Raw genomic sequence first — 20,538 nt, forward strand, 5'->3', positions numbered from 1 at the left:
CTACACCTTCCTATGACCACTTCCTTTGAAAAGTGGCATAGCCCTAACCCTATTGGCCTAATTCCTTCCATACAAGATTGAGGAATTTATAAAGTAGTATCCACTTCAGCTCGTCTAACATAGGGGTGGGACTGGCATGAAGTGGACAGTCCTAATTTACCTAACATTCCTGCCAGTTCTGCCACCAAAAGTGGGGTCAAGGACTATCGGTTGGCCTCAACCACCATCTGGAGAGGCCTGGGGCCACATTTCAAAGGTGGCAAGGCCTTTGAAGTTCCCTGCCCTAGAATGTCTATCCTGCATGGGAGAGGTCACACATTTACCCAGAGCAGGCCTTTGATCTGTGTCTGAGAACATTGGCTCTCACCTCAGAAGGCCAGAACTCTTAACGTGGCTGTACTGGTTTTGACCAGTCAGTACCTACTCTGAGTTGCTAGGTTTTGAGGGGGCACCTCTAAGGTGCCCTCTGAGTGCATTTAACCACAAGGAACTCCAGTGCTGAACCAGACACCAGAAGACACCCCTGCACCTGCGCCCCACAGCCTGAGGTATGGACTGACTGTCCCCACGTGCCCGAGGACCTCAAGGGTCGAGCCCCACTGTGGGTTTCCCTGGACTGTCCTTCAAGTCCATCCTTTCAGTGACTTTGTAACCGGGTCAATCCCCATAGACTTGTGACTTTGTGATACCTCTGGGGATTGCTTGGACTCTTTGCACAGTGTGCCTCATTTTGGGCGACTATATGAAAAGCCAGCTTCCTACAGGTCCCAAATCCCAAGATCTACACCCTGGTCCAGACTAATCTATTGCCTGGCTCCATCTGTGAGTGTGGACTGCCTAGATACAACTGACATCAGCATGAATAGTTGGGTGCATCTGAGACTCGGTATGTAATTTCTGGAGCAGAGCTGCACAATGCCACCTGCGGGCACTCAGATCACAGGTACTGCTAAAAATATTTCTGTATCCAGTCTAACACCTGAGGTATATTAATAAGGTGAGGAATCTGCGGTTACAGAATCCCCTACGAAGAGCATCATCGAATGTAAGTAACTTGTGCCTTGAAGGCATCATTTAATAAAATGTTTGACGAATGGCAGAATTTAAAAACAAATTCTATATAGGAAATTATAGAAAAGTTGATAAGCCAAAATGAAAATTGATGGCCCAATTCCTAAGCCTTTCACTGCAAGGGTTTATATTTATTCCTGTGCTTCCGTATAAATTTGAGGTATTTATACCTCATAAGAGCAGTAAAAGGGTTAAAGAAAGTTACAACTGTGCGCCCATAGATAAATCCTTATACTGGGGTAAATTTAAGACTTTCAGGAGTTCATAAGAGTTTACAGAAGTAGTCCTGGAAAGAGCGAGTATACATGTATAATCCCTGATATGAAAATCTTCTAAACAATTTCAAATTCACTTTTTCTACATCCCCCCCCCTTTTCACCACTCTGGGGAAAACGGTTTAACCCCTGCCCTTGTCAGGAGTAAATTTCCAACCTGTTCTTCTATGGTAAGAGGTTGGAAGAGAGTTAAGAGCCTAAAGCATGTAGGTTTGTGGGTGTACAGTCACGCTGGCCATTCCAACCAAAAACGACCACTCCCTTTGTCCGTCCAGCCCCTATTTGGAAAGGTTGCAAAACAAAACATGAGCCTTGCTAGAATCCAACCCTGATATAATACAAGTCTTGTCATAATCTGGGTCTCTGATAAAATAAAAACACTGCCATAGTTTATCACCACGCTGCAGGAAACTAAAAAGAAAATTGGGCTTTTATAGTAGATTTCTGAAGCATGCTGTCTCTGGAACAAGTAGATAGTTTAAAAAAAAAAACCTTACACTTCCTCTGCTGTTGGAAGTTAATGTATTTGTGACCCTGTCTTTCTGCCAGGCATCTGCCCCAAATGTCCCTTTGATCTCCAGGCAATCTATGATGATTGTCCTTAACAGCCTAGCCAGGGTGGTTTTTCTCAGGACGTCTGTTTGTCAGTGGCAGCCATTAAGTGCAGCTTAGAGGGTGGTGGGGGTCCACACATGCACACTCACACCCATGCGTTCACATGCATATTCTCCCCACCCCTTTCCCAATTAACATCACTCATTAATACATATATATTCATACATGCACACAAGCATCTAACAGTCAGTTAAAATACAACACTTTCCTGCTGCAGGTCTCTGAAAGGAAAGTCTTAAAGGTGCCAGGAGGGTTGGGACTGCTGCCTCTAGTGATGGGAGACAGCAGTTCCAACCCTTGTCAGAGTAGGATGGGGCCAGGGTGACGGCTGACCCCACATAGTCTGTGACAAGTTGTCATTGATAGCCACTTGGCCCTTGACACTTTAGGGCTGAAAACTGAAGTACAAAACTATCACAGACGCTCCCTCTTGGCACAAGGGGGAGAGCCTCAAGTACTTTTTCCAAGCTGAGAAGGTCACACACACAGGAGCTTCGACATCCTTAGCAAAGTACAGCTCAGGCAGCCAGGTACCTGTGCATTTAGGCCAGGTGTAGCTCCTGGCTGCCTGACCTGAAAAGAGTGTGTCTGCCAGGCTGAACTTTTCCCCATCTGACAGACACTCTTTATGTCTGTAAAGTGCGGTGCCCCTCCGCCCTTATGGATGGACAGCTGCTGGTTTCTGTATTTGTCTCCTTCATTAGCAGAGTAAAACATTGGTTTGAGGGTGCTTTGTGCATCCACCTGGACTTGCCAGCCCTGTACCTCAAAGAAGCAGACAAAGGGAGCAGGGGAGCTCACGGCCTACCAAACAAGAAGACGTTTCTCTCAGATGCATTGTGGTATATGTAGGATGTAGTTAGTCACTAAGTTAATTCAAACATTTTTGAAGGTTTTGTCACATGTTGGTTCAGTTTGTGCTGTGTATCTGATAGACGTCTAGTTGCAGATTCCTTACCTGTGAATTTCCTCCAGACAGCGACTCAATCGAAAGAATTTTCTGAGCAGCACCCCTGGGCACCATTAGGTGGCGTTGATCGGCTCCGCGTCCGTCATCTGCGCTGGATATGATGTTGTGAATCCTATATAGGCACCACTCTGGTGCACCTATGTCAGTTCTTTTCTTTTCATGCCAGTTAGTGCTGATTTAAAGAGCTATCCCTCAGTCATTTGTTGACTGGTTTATTTATTTTTTACTTTCGGTAGAAGATTTTTTTCGAGTTTTCAACTCCTGGTACATCGAAGATGTTATTGAGGAAGACTGGGTTTAAGACATGTGGTTCCGGTCACCAGGTGATGTCTGTGACAAATCCGCACCTTGTCTGTCTTTGGGGCCTGGAGCGCGACTGCGACCCGAAGTCATGCTCAGTGTTGGGCCATGCATCCAAATGCTTTTACGGAGCTGTCCCTGAAGCTAATGGCGGCCCGATGCTCAACTCCACAAGTCGAGATCCCAGTCAAGAGGAAGGTCCTGGTATCTTTTGCAGAGATCTCCATCATTGTCGTCCCCAGGGCGATAGGGTAAGTTGAGGTACAAAATGAAAAGTAAGAAGTCAAAGCATTCTTTGACTTCTCATACATCAACTGACGAGAAAAGGGAGCATCAACACTCTAGGTCTCCTTCTGAGTAACCTGTGCCTGTGCCCACTCAGCATGTCCCCGAGTGTTAGGGAGCCGTAGCAACACCTGGCCAACTCTTGAGTTTTACGAGGCCATGCGCTTCATTTTTGGGTAGCCAGAAACTGCCTGCGGAGTCGGAAGGGGCCCCTTCGGGTTCTGTTTCTGCGACTTTGGCACCAAGGGGCACCCATGGATCTTGTCCCGGATCTAACCAACATCTGTCGTACCACTCTGACATTCCCAGATGATCCTGGCACTGCCCACGGGCGGTACCATCCCCAACTTCATTGCCAGACCCTTGCCTCCTTGAGCCCCTTTCTAAGGGGCTAGGTTACGGTAAGGAATGGGAGAGGTCGCTGGACCCTTTAGAATATCAGCTTTAAGACCCTATGGACTGATGTAGGAAGCTGGCTCTCTATACAGTGCACTAAAATGAAGTACACTGTTCAGAGAGTCCAATGGATCCCCTGTTGGTATTGCAAAAGTTGGTAGCTTTAATGCTGTATTTGTGTTAGTGTGGTAGAGAAGTTAGGCTTATCAGATGGTAGTGCTAAGCATTTGTTGTACTCACAGAGGCAATAAATAAGACGCACTTGAATAATAAATCCAAGAACCGTTTAGAAAAATAAGTTATTTTTATATATTTTTCAAACCAAAGAACTTTATAATCAGGTAAGTAGACTTTAAGCATAAATACTACGCAGTTTCAGAAATAGTCCAATTTTCAGAGTTCTCTCAGTTATCCTATGGAGGAAGACAGTGTTCAACAAACACAGGGTCAACAACGACTTACGAAGCTAACCTCAGGGAAGCAAGGTAAGTGCTATGCATTGATCAAAACCACACCAGCAGGTCACACTGGGCGGCACTGGGGCATCCGGGTGCAGAGGTCAGGTGCCCAGTGGTTTCCTATTGGAGTTAGGTCCTTGTGAAGATAGGCTGCAGGCTTTGGCTAGGAAGCCAGTTGGGGACAACAAGCAGGTAGGTAGTAGACTTGAGATGCTCGGGATTTAGGTCCACCTTTTGGGCCTTTTCTCCTGTGCCTAGGGGCAACGGATGCAGGGGTGCCTTTAGGCATAGGGTTTTCACATCTGGGAGCACTTGCAGCCTGCCTGCGTGTTGAGGCTGCAGGTGTCATCGGGGTGGGGGGTCTGGCCAGGTGGACTCAGGCTAGTCTCGAGCTCTTAGGAGCCGGGGGACGTCATTGGCACCGGTGACCCACCTCAGCTGGGGTCAGAGGTCACAGTTGTAGGAAGCTGGCCTGGTGTGTGGTGATGTTATTACCTTATACCAGGTCCAGGTATCTGCTGTTAGTGAGGTGTAGACAGTGCCAAGGAAGCCAGGGCTCTCTAGAGGTAGCTTTGGATGAACAACCAAGACTTATCTAAGAGACATGCAAAGCTTATGCAATACCATTGTAGTCACATAGCATTTACACACATGAAAGAACCACACACTGTTACAAAAATACAGGTACTTATGGTAACACAAATACTAAACTACTGTATAGGCAATACTTTACTAGCAGGTGAGTAAACACTATTATATACACATTAGAAGTCAAGAATTGGCATAGAAAGCAATAGAAAACAGTGAAATATCCTAAAATAATGGAGACCTTAGGTGGAGACCAAACCATATACTAAGTGGCATGCGAAAGTCCGTCCCCCAGCCAAGGAAGTGCAATCTGTAGAGTGGAGCTGGAGGGACTAGGAACCCCAAAAGGTTACCAGAGTGCGTCCGAGCGACCAGGAGATAAGAGGTAGGTACCTGTTTTTTCCCAAACCCACAAATAAACTTTGTAAAAGGACTGTGCAAGGCCCAAGCAAGACTGGAAGAAACAGAAGATGGATCCGGACAGAAGAGGACCTGCAAATGAAGGGGACCAAGTCCAGTTTGAGTTGGAGTGTCCGGTTGGGGCAGGAGCCACTACCCACCCTCCTGGAGATGCAGGACCAGATCGACAGTGAAGATCAGGAGTCTTCTGTTCAGCCCAGGAGCAGGAGATGCAGTTGATGTCCCAGGTCAGAAGAAGAGTTGCGATCAGTCAGTGGTGTGGAAAAACCTCAGACAAGCCTTGGCACAGGCAAGAGTTACAGAAGAAGAGTTGCAGAGCTACTGGGGACCAGGAAGGTCGGGGGGAGGGAGGGGGTGCTCAACCCAAGGTAGGAAGACTCAGGCAACCCTCAGCAGTGAGAAGTCAAAAGCTGAGGATGCTGCCCCCACAGGCAACTCTAATGCAGCAGGCCCAGGAGTCGCAGTGAGGCCCACTCAGTACATTTGGAGAGGAGTCCTAAGTCACTGGAGCAGTAGGCAGGAGACTGTACTTTGCACGGAAGAATGCTGGAGGCTAGGGCTACACGGAGCCTGAAGATCCTTTTGGAGAACAGTCAACAAGCCTTGTTAGCTGCAAGAGTTGTGGTGTACAGAGGTACTGTCCTGCAAGGAGAGGCAGGGGCTTACCGTCTTCCAAGTTGGGCAGCTGGTAGAGAGGACCAAGAGGACCACTCCAGACCACCACCTGTGATCCAGGATGCACGCAGTTTTGCAGGAGAGAAGATCCACGCAGTCAGCCGCCGTTGCAGTTCGTACCTGCGGTAGCAGGGGAGTGACTCCTTCACTCCTAAGGAGATTCCTTCTTGCTTCTTGTGCAGGCTGAAGACTTGTCGCTGTCAGAGGATGCACAGCCAGGGAAATGTTGTAGTTGGTGGAATAAGCCGGAGAAACAATGTTGCAAAGCAGAGTCGTTGCTGGAGTTTCAGATTGAGGATTCCTGGAGTGTCCGGTTGCAGTCCTGATGGCCAGAAGATGAAGTTAACAATGCAGAGAAGCTCTGCTGGAATCTTACACATCGAATCTAAGGACCCACCCAAGAGGGAGTCCCTAAATAACCCAGGAAGGGGGATTGGTCACCTAGCAGGGTTACCACCTATCAGTAGGTGGCTGTGACATCACTTGCCTGACCTGGCCACTCAGATGCTCCCAGGGGCCTCTGCCCACTCTTGAGATTCTGCTAACCAGGACCCTAGTGCCTGTGCTCTCTCCTCTAACTTGGGTTGCTGGTAAACTTTACACCCCACAATTGGCATACTGGTGAACCTATGTAAGTACCTAGTATATGGTACATAGGTACCCAGGGCATTGGTACACCAGGGGTCCCCCATGGGCCGCAGCATGTATTGAGATGTCAGCCCCCACCAACCCCCGCTTTTAGTGGCAGGTCTGGCGCGAAAATGAGGGTGCCTGCAAGGATGCATGATAGCAGCTCTGCTAATCCATGGCAGTTTCGTCTGCTGGGGTAAAGGCTGGCAGTCTTTCCAGGCTTTTGAAAGTTTCAGCAGCTGAAGGACATTGCGTCTTACAGGCAGGCTGGCAGGGTTGGCGCTGAGTCTGTCACGGATCTTCTGTTCTTGCCTTTTGCGTCTCTGAAGTGTCCTCCTTCAGGTCAGCGGGGACCTGAGTCCCGGGTGTTTAGGGATGCCACCTGTAGGAAAATAGCTCTGTATATACTATACTAAAATGGGGGTATAGTGTGTACAGAGTCCAGGGGTTCCCCAGAGGCTTAACAGAAGCTAAAGCAGATAATACTAATGCTCTATTTTGTGGTAGTGTGGTCAAGCAGTTAGGCTTGTCCGAGGGTAGTGCAAAGCATTTGTTGTACACACACAGGCAACAAAGGAAGCACACACTCAATGACTAACACCAGGCCAATGGTTTTTATATAGCACAAATATATTTTGTTGTTTATTTCTAGAACCACAAGATTCAAATTGCAGGTAAGTACATTTGTAAGTAAGTATCAAATATATGTATCAATACCAATTTGTTTCAAATTGACAAGTTATAAGGTTTTCAAGGAAATAGCAATAATCTGTTTCAAAAGTCTACACTGAAATTTTCAGAAACAGTTCTATTGGGGAAGAAATGTTAGCACAGTTTCAAGGTAAGTACAAGACTTTCCGGTCTCTGGGGGATAGGATGCTCACAGGTTGGGGTTCAAGTTAACCCCAAACACCTTACCACCAGCAACACGGGGCCAGCCAGGGGCAGAGGTCAAAATTGAGGTTTATTTAACATGGGCTCCTATGGCGGCTGGGGGGGCACTCGGAATCGGACCTGCTTGCAGGTAAGTACCGGCATCTTCGGAGGGCAGACCTCGGGGTTTAGAGGAGCACTGAGGGGGAGATGAGCGGGGGGGCACACAGGTCAGTACCCAACACACACCCCCAGCGGCGCGGACGGGTGCAGGGTGCAAACACAGCATCGGGCTCCCGATTCTTTCTTATAGGTGGACCTATAGGGTCACAGATTCTGCAGGTGAATTCCAGGGGACCGGTTACTGAAAACCAAAGGCTGGACAAAGGAGGGCTGCCTGCTGGATGTTGCTGCACCGAAAGTCGGATTCCCCAAGGCCTGGGGCTGCGGGTGCAGGGGTACCTTTTGGCGTCTGGAATCTTTGCCTGCTTCTGTCATAGTCGGTGGGGTCCTCCGGATTCAGGCTGCAGGTGTCGTTGTGTTAGAGGAGTGGTCAACCCAGGGTGGGAACTTGCTCACAATCGCCTGGGGACCAGCTCTAGTCAGTTGGGCCACCCGGACACAGGCTGTGGGTGTCGGGTGCAGAGTGGGCAGGATTTGCAGATCCAGGGTGGTTCTGGAGTCCATGGTTAGTTTCTTTTTGGACAGGGCTGCTGCCCAAGGGAGTCCTTGGTCACCTAGGGTGCAGGCAGTCCTCTTGAGGCCTTTAAGAGGTCACTGGTCCTGCAGGATGCAGCCTTATTGTTGCAGGGCTTCAGAAGCTGGAGACAGGCCTGTAGGGCTTGGGCAAAGCCAGTTGGTGTCTTCAGGGTTCTCTGCTGCGGATCGGCTTAGCAGTCCTCCTTTTCTTCCTGCTTCTTCTTGAGGCTGCCAGGAATTTGACATGCTAGGTTCAGGGAAGCCCTTAAATCCTGGATTTAGGGGTGTTACATGGGTCAGAGGGCAGTAGCCAATGTCTACTGTCCCTGAGGGTGACTACACCTTTCCGGTGTCCACTCCCTTTCGGGAGGAGGACACAGACCTAACCCTGTTGGGTCCTGTCCTCCAAACCAAGATGGAGGATTTTGCAAGGAGGAGGATCACTTCAGCTCTGACCTCTTAGGGTTGGTCTCTCCTTGTTTTCCCTAATACTTCCGCCGGACTTGCTGCCAAAAGTGGGGGCTTTGTCGAAGGGACAGGCATCTCCACTAGCTGAAGTGCCCTCGAGCACTGTAACAAGAGGCCTGACCCTTTGAGGATGACCGACAGGTGTTACAGTTCCTACAGGGGAGAGGCGTGAAGCACCTCCACCCAGTGCAGTCTTTGTTTCTGGTCAGAAACCTGTCTGGAAGTGGCAGGCTGGCACACTCGTCAGTCCTGCACTAAACGTTTGGCTAAAATACAGGGGGCATCTCTAAGATGCCATATGAGTGCATTTTTCAATAAATCCAACACTGGCATCAGTGTGGGTTATTGTGCTGGTAAGTTTGATACCAAACTTCCCAGACTTCAGTGAAGCCATTATGGAGCTGTGGAGTTCGTACTGACAAACCACAGGCAGTGGTTGGTGAGCATGGCACCCTGCGAGGGGTGCCATGTCGACTTTCTTTTTCTCCCCACCAGCACACACTAGCTGAAAGGGCAGTGTGCATGTGCTTGGTGAGGGGTCTCACAGGGTGGTATTATACATGCTGCTGCCCTTAGGGATCTTGCCTTGCCACAGTGCCCTTGGTACCATGGGTACTTGTTACAAGGGTCTTAACTGTAAGCCAATTGTGTAAACAATGCTACATTTTTTGGGAAAGAACACTGGTCTGGGGTCTGGTTAGCAGTCAAGTCATTATCAATATTCGGCAAAATGTGTGGGGTGGGAAGTAACCATGCCAAAGGGGCACTTTCCTACAGTAACAGTGCATTACTTTGTCACTTTCTTTTTGTGTGGTTATGCCCTCTAGGGGTTAAATATATATTTACATGACAATGTTTCTTACAAATGCTATTCTCATTGTGGTGTCCTTTCGTGGCTTGTCTAAGCATTACTGTCATATCAACATACTAAAATATTTGTGGCATAGAAACTTGCCCCATAATGCTTTGCAGGGCATTACTTTTACAAAACATTTTTGCTCATAACTCCTAGGACAATGGGACCACATTCTAAACATTGACCACAATGTGGTCTTTCTGTCTACATCGTGGCTGGGTCCCCACACCATGGGGCTTGTTTGTAATATCATTGCAGTAGGCCTGCTAGCCTTGAAAATATGTAATGCACTATGCCCACTAGGGGCTTCATATATGGTTGCATTGCATTACTTTCTCCTGTTCTTTTTTCATGTGCTTATTGTCTCTAAGGGCTGACTATGGTTACATGACTGTTTCTTCCAAATGCTGTTTTTGCGATGTCCTCTAGGGGCTGTTCTGAGCATTGCAGTCAACACACTGGGATGTTTTATTGCACGAAAACTCGCTCCATAATGCTTTGCAGGACATTACATTTACAAAACATTTTTGCTCATAACTCAGCCTGTGGTGGTCCTAGGATAATGGTACTACCTTCAAAATGATCATTCTGTCTACATCTTTTCTGGGTTCCTACACAAGGATAGTGGGGACCCCATAATAACCCCTCCCGCCATTCAGTGTCCTTATTTTTTTCTTTTTTTTCTTTTTTTATGCTCTCTCATGGCTAGAACGTTGTTTTAGAGCCTTGGAGAAGTTTTATTTTAAAGGCCTTGTTTGTGCTATCAGTTCAGTAGGCCTGCTAGCCTTACAAATGCCCTTTAGAGGCTAAGAATATGGTTACACTGCATTACTTTCTCCTTTTTTTCATGGGGTTATGCACTTTAGTGCCAACAATATGGTCACATGACCATGTTTCTTACAAATTGTATTTTTATTAATGGTGCCCTCGACAGGCTGTTTTTAGCATTACCATATAATGACAAGTTTTTCTAATAAAGGTGTATATGATAATTGCATATGTTTTAATGATCTCTCCTTATTACAATCATGACCAAGATTCGGGCCAACTTAACATCCTTATTGCTGTATAACTGTTTGAACTCTCTTGATCTGTTTGGGTGACCCTTCTAGTTTATTTCTCCTGTGTGGCGTGTCTTTTTTGGGTGAATTGTTAGCCAGCCAGCAATTCTGATGGTGAGGTGGTGAAAGTGGTATTATATTGGAATTTGCATGGTAGATTTAAATTAGGATGCAAAATGGCAACATTTTAATTTTTTGCTGCAGATAGAGGAAGAAGGTAAATGAAGTGCTTTAGTTATATGCAGGGCCACTGGAATTATATGGCAAGAAAAGATGAAATTATGAGGCAAGGTTCACCAGTTTGTGGCAAGAAAAGTAGTTAATAATTTGCAATGCCGATAGCTCTAACTCAAGCAAGTGAGACCTATTGCATTGCTAATGCTTGTTCTAAATTGGTCTCTGATTTATTCTTAGTGTCTTATTTATTGCATCTGTGAGTACAATTGCTTAGCAGTACCCTCTGATAAGTCTTAATTGTCGCCCACTCTTCCACAAAATAGAGCATTAGTCTGATCTACTTTTGGCTCTGAAAACCAACTGGGGATCTACTGGGTTTTCTACATGGTGTACTTCTTTTTAGTGTACCATATAGACAGCCAGCTTCCTACAGTCGTCTTCTGAAGAATTGGTGATGGCTTCCTATAAAAAGTGAAGAAATATGTTTGTGGTTGGTCTTTGCTCAAAACACCTCTTGCACTGCACATTGTGAGCAACAAAGCACTTGAGCATTGGCTAATGAAGGTTATCTCCATACTCCTATAAAGCACTGGGAAATAGACCTTTTTTTCCATTCGAAGAATATATGAGTGATATGTTATCTACTGTTTGCTGTGGTATAAGTTTTCTGTAACAAATTATCTTTCCCAAACAGAATAGACGGCAATATTTTAAAAAATCCTGTTTGCAAGGAGTAATTGTCTTGTATGGGTCCTTTTTTCTAGAGCTGAGGCTAATGATTGCATTTCACAGAGCATTGTAATCATCCACTTTGGCTAGCGATTAGCTACAGACACCTGTTATGCACTGCAACGGCTAAACTATTCCTAGTAATATACATTAGCTTGGTGCCCAGTATACCAAATCTAAGCTGAAAGTTAACTGTTTTTTCAAAGGCGAACTGCTAATAAAATAAAGTTAATAGGTCAAAAGGTATGTGTTGTAGGCAAATAGTAAATAAAGCAGTACTGAAAAAGTCTTGGATAGTACTGCATGAGCGTAGACTGTTATTTTCTTTTTGACTCCCCAAAGTAGAGGGTCTGCTGCTGAAGTGTATACTTGGAAATAGGAAGGCTCAACGTTTGATCAGTGCATTTGTCCCTTTTTAATCATGGACGCCAGGATTTGAAACCGGCCCGGTTTATTTGTTCATTCCTGAAAAATCTCTAAAAAAGATTGCAGTCAATGTTTCTCTGTAATAATGTTAAGCTGCACCGTCCGACTGGTATTGTCTTTTTAAACGTTAGTTTTTTTCTTCATGCATTTTTTTTTGTGTTTGTCTTGTATTGTATTGTGTTATTTTAACTGTGTATGGATAACATTTATATTGTAATTGTATACCTTTCAGAAAAACTAAAGGTGTTTGTCTCTCTAGAGGACGTTATGAGCAAATGTTAAAGGATTCACATAAAACATAACTGACTTGTGAATATTTGATCTTATGTTTAATCTTACTTGTGTGATCTTTAATATTTACAGGCAACAAGAGGCAAGGATGAAATACAACAGCTTCAAAAGCTTCTGCTAGATTATTTGGAAGAAAACACTGAGACTGACCCCTCATTAGTGGTGGGTGCTTAATTGTTCAAAGTTTCTTTTGAGAGAAAAACACATTTCAAAATATTGACACTGAAAGTTACATACATCAGGAAAGACTGCAAATTATTGTTGTAAATATGCTGTAAGCCAAGGTCATATGTGCCTTAAATGTTTTCAGGAAGCTGTTTACTCTTCTCATTTTCTCACTAATTAGTAATTATAGGAGATATTGGGGTTTTCAATTCACGTATTACTAGAGTAGGTTTTTAAATGAATACTTCTTGCCAAATCTTTAAAAAAGTCACCAACTAGAGGTTGATAGAGAGGAGGCTATATAGTCTCAAATAACTACTCAGATGTAACCGAAAGTTTGTAGCATGTCATGCAGTAGGTCACATGCTGTGCACTGCCCTGAGTTCTAGTGTTGGACTCTTCGAAGAAAACGTTTCCTTTTTGAGGTGAATCTTGAGACCATCACCGAAACCCAGAATGCACCAAGGAACAGACACCACCACAGATTGTTTTCTGCCTTCAGTTTGGGTGGCTGGGTTGTTGCTGCATATCACAGAAAACATGTGACTCTGTAGGACTGAGAATAAGAGGACAGCAGCATTGAGCAGTTTTTAAAATCAACTGCTTCGGAATTGAAGAGTGACTTCTTGGGCGCTGTTCTCTTTGCCTTCTAACTATTAAGACTGCATTTCTCATCTCCAGAACATTAGCCAGGCAAGTGAGCAAACTCCAAGCTTATCCGTAGTTCCGGCATATACATTTGTCTCCGGACAAAAGCAGCTTTCCTGCCCAAGGTAGTTGCACCCTCCCACATACTGCAGTCCATCATTTTGCCTTCTTTCTATGCACTGCTTAACCTCTCTAAGGAGGAAGAAGGGTTTTGCTACCTTGACTCTGAGGTCACTGCTTCTGTGTACACAGAACCAGAGACTACTGACATTATGAACCGTTATGCGTCAACATCTTCTATGGACTGGTCAATAAACAGCCTCTAAAACACTTGCACGTACACTCCACTAGAGCAAAGGCTGCTACTGATGCACTGGTGTGCCAGTTCTGGATATCTTCCAGACTGCAAGGTATGCATCTCTTCACACGTTCATGAAGCATTACTAGCTGGATATTCAACGGAATGGAAGCTAGGCCCATCTGTTCTGCAGAGGGGTTGGACTGCTTTGGTATCTATACAGGGAGTGCAGAATTATTAGGCAAGTTGTATTTTTGAGGATTAATTTTATTATTGAACAACAACCATGTTCTCAATGAACCCAAAAAACTCATTAATATCAAAGCTGAATATTTTTGGAAGTAGTTTTTAGTTTGTTTTTAGTTTTAGCTATGTTAGGGGGATATCTGTGTGTGCAGGTGACTATTACTGTGCATAATTATTAGGCAACTCAACAAAAAAAAATATATACCCATTTCAATTATTTATTATTACCAGTGAAACCAATATAACATCTCAACATTCACAAATATACATTTCTGACATTCAAAAACAAAACAAAAACAAATCAGTGACCACCTTTCTTTGCAAGGACACTCAAAAGCCTGCCATCCATGGATTCTGTCAGTGTTTTGATCTGTTCACCATCAACATTGCGTGCAGCAGCAACCACAGCCTCCCAGACACTGTTCAGAGAGGTGTACTGTTTTCCCTCCTTGTAAATCTCACATTTGATGATGGACCACAGGTTCTCAATGGGGTTCAGATCAGGTGAACAAGGAGGCCATGTCATTAGATTTCCTTCTTTTATACCCTTTCTTGCCAGCCACGCTGTGGAGTACTTGGACGCGTGTGATGGAGCATTGTCCTGCATGAAAATCATGTTTTTCTTGAAGGATGCAGACTTCTTCCTGTACCACTGCTTGAAGAAGGTGTCTTCCAGGAACTGGCAGTAGGACTGGGAGTTGAGCTTGACTCCATCCTCAACCCGAAAAGGCCCCACAAGCTCCTCTTTGATGATACCAGCCCAAACCAGTACTCCACCTCCACCTTGCTGGCGTCTGAGTCGGACTGGAGCTCTCTGCCCTTTACCAATCCAGCCACGGGCCCATCCATCTGGCCCATCAAGACTCACTCTCATTTCATCAGTCCATAAAACCTTAGAAAAATCAGTCTTGAGATATTTCTTGGCCCAGTCTTGACGTTTCAGCTTGTGTGTCTTGTTCAGTGGTGGTCGTCTTTCAGCCTTTCTTACCTTGGCCATGTCTCTGAGTATTGCACACCTTGTGCTTTTGGGCACTCCAGTGATGTTGCAGCTCTGAAATATGGCCAAACTGGTGGCAAGTGGCATCGTGGCAGCTGCACGCTTGACTTTTCTCAGTTCATGGGCAGTTATTTTGCGCCTTGGTTTTTCCACACGCTTCTTGCGACCCTGTTGACTATTTTGAATGAAACGCTTGATTGTTCGATGATCATGCTTCAGAAGCTTTGCAATTTTAAGAGTGCTGCATCCCTCTGCAAGATATCTCACTATTTTTGACTTTTCTGAGCCTGTCAAGTCCTTCTTTTGACCCATTTTGCCAAAGGAAAGGAAGTTGCCTAATAATTATGCACACCTGATATAGGGTGTTGATGTCATTAGACCACACCCCTTCTCATTACAGAGATGCACATCACCTAATATGCTTAATTGGTAGTAGGCTTTCGAGCCTATACAGCTTGGAGTAAGACAACATGCATAAAGAGGATGATGTGGTCAAAATACTAATTTGCCTAATAATTCTGCACTCCCTGTACACAAGGTTAGGAAGCTTCAGTTAGAAGTCTGTCAGAAGAACAAGTTATTTACTCTCTGTGATTACTTTTATGGTAGATACTGTTAACCACAGATTCCTCACTGATCCACTCTCCTTTCCGTTCTGTGGAATGAACTGTCCATTAATAAGATGCCAAATCTAAAGAGCTTTACACTGTATACTTTCCAAAGCTCTGTGTGTCATGGCACAGACAGCAATCTGAAAGAAACTGATGTCAGCGTCCATAGGTGTTGCATATATTGGGGCCCCAATGTCCTAGCAATACTGGATGGATCTGCACGACTCCACCTGTTGACGCGTGATGGAATTACTGAAAAGTTTCCAGATCAAGTCTGTCCCCTGGGGGCATTCACAAGCTGAATCTGTGGTCATATAGCATCTACCAGAAAATAGTGTCACCGAAGATAAATAACTTGTTCTGCACGGTGTTTCCTTCCAGAAGTCTCCCCGTCCTATTTCAGAAGTGTAGAAAGCTGGCCTTGTGTGTGGTGGACACCTATGGTGTTGGCACCTTATACCAGGTACCGGCAATCCTTATTAGTGAATGTAGACAGTGTCTAGGAAGCCAGGGCTCTCTAGAGGTAGCTGTGTATGAGCACCCACGAATTACCTTGGAGACATGTGAAGCTTACCCAATACCACAAGCGACACAGCAACTTTTCACACATGAAAGATCCACACGGTGTTAACAAAAATAAAGGTACTTTATTATAGTAACACTGCACTAGATTACTTATAGGCAGTCCCCCCTAGCTTGGAGGTAGGTATATACTATATATATATATATATATATGTTCAATGGCATGTGTAGCTGCAGGTACACATGCTATACATTATTCCGCCATCTAGTGTTGGGCTCGGAGTGTTACAGGTTGTTTTTCTTCGAAGAAGTCTTTTCGGAGTCACGGGACATTGTTCGGAGTTTTTGAATCGGAAACTTTAGAAAACTCCCTTTATCGTCGTTATTGTTTCGATCGTGTTTCCATCTAGCCTAGAACCGATAGTATTGGCAAACTAAATTTCACCCTTCTGGGTGCGTGCGCCCGACTCTGGCCTGTTTGGGCCTACCGCGTCGAAGCCTGATGGATCGGACTCCATTTTGATTTTGTCCCCGATGCCACGCGAAATTTCCATACACAGACCAACACCTTGTATGTAATCTGATCCCCGATCCCAGAGAAAAGGATTGCGAGGCCTGTTGATCGTTTTGATCCAAGAAGATCCTGCTTGATCGGAGAACCAGAAGTTTGGAAATGGCGTTGAAGAACACGGAACATCTCAACACCATGGAGAAAGAACAGGCGCAGACGGCGGTTTCCATCAGAGACACCGACTGAAGAAGAATCGGAAGAGGATATGCCTATCACTGCTGGTCAGCACGTGAGTACGTCTGCCCCTACGCCCACTTTTAAAAAGTACTCAAAGGCCTTGGGTACACCACTGGCAGAGAGCCATGGTTCGACTCGAAAAAAGACTCTTGTCAACCGACCTTCGGGTTCGGCGTAGAAAAAGGCCACTCCTCCGTCAGTATCTGAGTCGAGTAAGTCCATCAAAAGTTCAACTTCCGACTCGAGCAAGCGTCCTCACTCCTCTGAGTCAAAGCCTCAACCCCCTGCTTCGGAGCCGAAACAACCGGCTGTTTCTTCGGGCCCGAAAAAGCTACCATCTTCGGAGCCGAAAAAGTCTTCTTATTCAGAAGAGCGCAGACTTTTGATCCATCTTAAACAGAGCTCAAAATAACTGGATGAAGAGTCTTATAAAGCTTCTGATCATGTTTCAGAGGACACTGAGATCCAACCTATCCATGAGATCATGGATGAAAGACAATCAAGGATTCACATCCATAGAGACTGGCAAAATAATTACTGCACCTCCTCTACAGAACAATAGAAAGTTGGCCTTTCAAGAACATTTAGACACTGCTCCACCACCAGCAAATATTTATAAACAGGAGAAGCCATTACCTATCCATACTTCTCCCCCTCATTCACCACAACTTTCTTTTTCGCCACCACTCACTAGCCCACCACCTTTGCCAAATCATTCACAATATTCTCATGGTTATACGGTTGATCCTTGGGATCTCTACGATCCAGAGCCTATTCCTGACAGTGACCCAGACTTATACCCTTCTAAGCCTTCTCCACCAGAAGACACTACTGCTTACCAGGCAGGTTATTTCCAGGGCAGCAGCGTACCATGGGGTGCTTATGCACACTGAACCCTTAGAAGAGGATTTTCTCTTTAACAGATTATCCTCCACGCACACAAAATATCAGTGCCTCCCAATGCTACCTGGTATGATTAAACCTGAAGATTAAATATCCAGTGAACCAGTCAAAGCTAGGATTGTAACACCACACATTGATAAAATAAATATAAACCTGCTCCTACAGACACTGATTATATTATCCACCAAGTTCCTCCAGACTCAGTGGTAGTGAGTGCTGAAAGAAAGAGGGCTAATAGCCTGTCGTCAGGCGATGCTCCTCCCCCTGACAGGGAGAGTAGAAAATTCGATGCTGCTGGGAAGAGGGTAGCGACACAGGCTGCCAACCATTGGCGAATTGCAAACTTGCACGCCTTGCTAGCAAGGTATGATAGAGCCCAGTGGGACGAGACGCAGGAACTCCTACAACACCTCCCAAAATAACACCAAAAAAGGGCACAACAGATTGTGGAAGAGAGTCAGGCCATAAGCAACAATCAAATACAGTCTTCCCTTGATGCTGCAGATACAACAGCTAGAAGCGTGAATACTGCCATCACTATACGCAGACATGCATGGCTACGTTCCTCTGATTTCAAACCAGAAATACAGCAGGCAGTGTTGAATATGCCTTTTAATAAAAAGTACCTGTTTGGCCCTGAAGTCAACACTGCCATAGAAAAACTGAGAAAAGACTCAGTCACTGCCAAAGTAATGTGAGCCTTCTACAAAAAACCCTATAGAGGCTCCTTTCGCAGACAACAATTCAGAGGAGGATTCAAGCCACAACCCACAGAGGCTTCTACCTCTCAGGTAAAACAAGGGCAACAGCTACAGCTACAGCAGTACCAGAGAGGGGGATTTAGAGGGTCTTATAGGGGCCAATACATTCGAACCAGAGGCAAGTTCCAGGCTTCAAAACAAGCCACTACCCCATCTAAACAGTGAGTTATTTACCATCCTTCAACCCCATACTTCTCCTGTGGGGGGAAGACTACAGCAATTTCACTCCCATTGTCAAAATATCACCACAGACCATTGGTTATTGTCAATTATCCGCAATGGCTATTGCCTAGAATTGATTTCTACTCTTCCAAACATTCCTCCACGTTACCACAAGCTGTCCCAGAACACAATATTCTATTACAGCAAGAAGTACAATTGCTACTACTAAAACAGACAATAGAATTCGTCCTACATTTTCAACAAGGAACAGGAGTATACTCACTATGCTACCTCAGTTCCCAAAAAGGATGGCACTCCCAGGCCCATCCTAGACCTCAGATCCCTAAATATGTATATCCTGTCAGAACACTTTCACATGGTAACTCTGCAGGACGTCATTCCAGTACTGCAAAAACAAGATTACATGACTGCATTAGACCTCAAAGATGCCTATTTCCACATACCCATCCATCCAGCTCACAGAAAATACCTAAGGTATGTGATAGCAGGAAAACATTATCAATTCAAAGTTCTACCATTCGGCATAACAGCTCCAAGGGTATTCACAAAATGTCTAGCAGAAGTAGCAGCCTACCTAAGAAGGCAACACATACATGTCTTTCCATATCTAGACGATTGGCTAATAAAATCAAGCAATTTTGTAGAATGCCAGCAACACACTCAATACGTAATAGAAGACTCTACAGACACTAGGGTTCACTCAACTACCAAAAATCCCATATTTAGCCAGCACAGGTGCAACCTTACCTAGGTGCTGTTTTAAATACGCAAAGAGCCTTAGCCTATCCAAATACACAAAGGATACAAGCTTTCCACAATCTCATACCACAAATTCAGCCAAATCAACAATACACTGTAAGATTTATCATATACCTATTAGGAACGATGGCATCCTGCATAGCAATAGTACCACAGGCAAGACTAAACATGAGGGTGCTACAACAGTGCCTCTCACAGCAATGGCCTCAAGCACTGGGCCAATTGCAAGATCTAGTGTTATTCAACTGCCAAACGCACAAGTCTCTTCAATGGTGGAATCTCAGCAATTTAATGAAGGGGGCGGTCATTTCAAGACCCTGTGCCTCAGACCACAATAACAGATGCATCAATGATAGGTTGGGGAGCTCATCTCAACAATCTTACCATTCAAGGGGAATGGGATTCAGAACAGCAAAACTTTCACATAAACCATTTAGAATTATTAGCTGTGTTCCTTGCCCTAAAAGCGTTTGAACCCCTTCTTAAACACAAGATTGTTCTGATAAAAACAGACAATATGACAACAATGTATTACCTGAAGAAACAAGGCGGACACATTCATCTCAACTTTCCCTTCTAGCCCAAACAATATGGAAATGGGCAATTCACAATCATCTGTTAGCAGAATACATTCCAGGAATACACAATCAGCTAGCGGATCTCCTAAGCAGAACACACCAACAAATACACGAATGGGAGATTCACTCTCACATACTTCAACAGTACTTTCAATAGTGGGGAACACCAGAAATAGACCTATTTGCAACAGGCGAAAATGCAAAATACCAAAACTTTGCATCCAGGCACCCACATACTCTATCCAAGGGCATTGATCTATGGATCAACTGGTAAGGGATATTTGCTTACGCCTCCCTCCCCCCCACTACTTCCTTTTCTGGTCAACAAGCTACGTCAGACCTCTCACCTTGACACTCATAGCCCCAAGGTGGGCACAACAACATTGGTACACAACACTCCTAGACCTGTCAGTAGTACCTCATTCCAAACTTCCAGACAGACCGGATTTGTTAACACAAAAGAAAGGACAAATCAGACATCCAAATCCCAGTGCTCTCAACTTAGCGATTTGGCTCCTGAAGTCATAGAATTTGGATACTTAAAACTTCCATTAGAATGCATGGAATTTCTCAAACAAGCATGTAAGCTTACAACTAGGCAAAGCTATGCTAACATAGTTTACTACTGTCAATCTAAAAATACTGATCCACTTACAGCATCAATACAAGATATTGTATGCTATCTACTTCATTTGCAGAAGTCAAATCTAGCTTTCTCGTCCATTAAAATCCATCTTACTACAATATCAGCATACTTGCAAACTATTCCACACACCTCTCTCTTTAGAGTCCAAGTTATAAAAGCCTTCATTGAAGGACAAAAACGTATAATTCCCCTTAGAACACCACCTGTTCC

The 20,538-nt window shown here is 44.9% G+C and overlaps 1 protein-coding gene across 17 annotated transcripts in view; it reads left to right on the top strand.

The window, feature by feature from the left end:
* Positions 1 to 20,538, top strand: part of NIPBL (NIPBL cohesin loading factor) — a 1,341,000-nt gene that overhangs the window by 841,465 nt on the left and 478,997 nt on the right. For all 17 annotated transcript variants that reach the window (XM_069221119.1, XM_069221174.1, XM_069221201.1 and 14 more), the window contains one exon: positions 12,336 to 12,425. In XM_069221119.1, the coding sequence (XP_069077220.1) occupies positions 12,336 to 12,425 (90 nt within the window). The remainder of the gene's footprint in view (positions 1 to 12,335; positions 12,426 to 20,538) is intronic.

This window comes from Pleurodeles waltl, chromosome 1_1 (assembly GCF_031143425.1).
Source record: "Pleurodeles waltl isolate 20211129_DDA chromosome 1_1, aPleWal1.hap1.20221129, whole genome shotgun sequence".
Classification (NCBI taxonomy): domain Eukaryota; kingdom Metazoa; phylum Chordata; class Amphibia; order Caudata; family Salamandridae; genus Pleurodeles; species Pleurodeles waltl.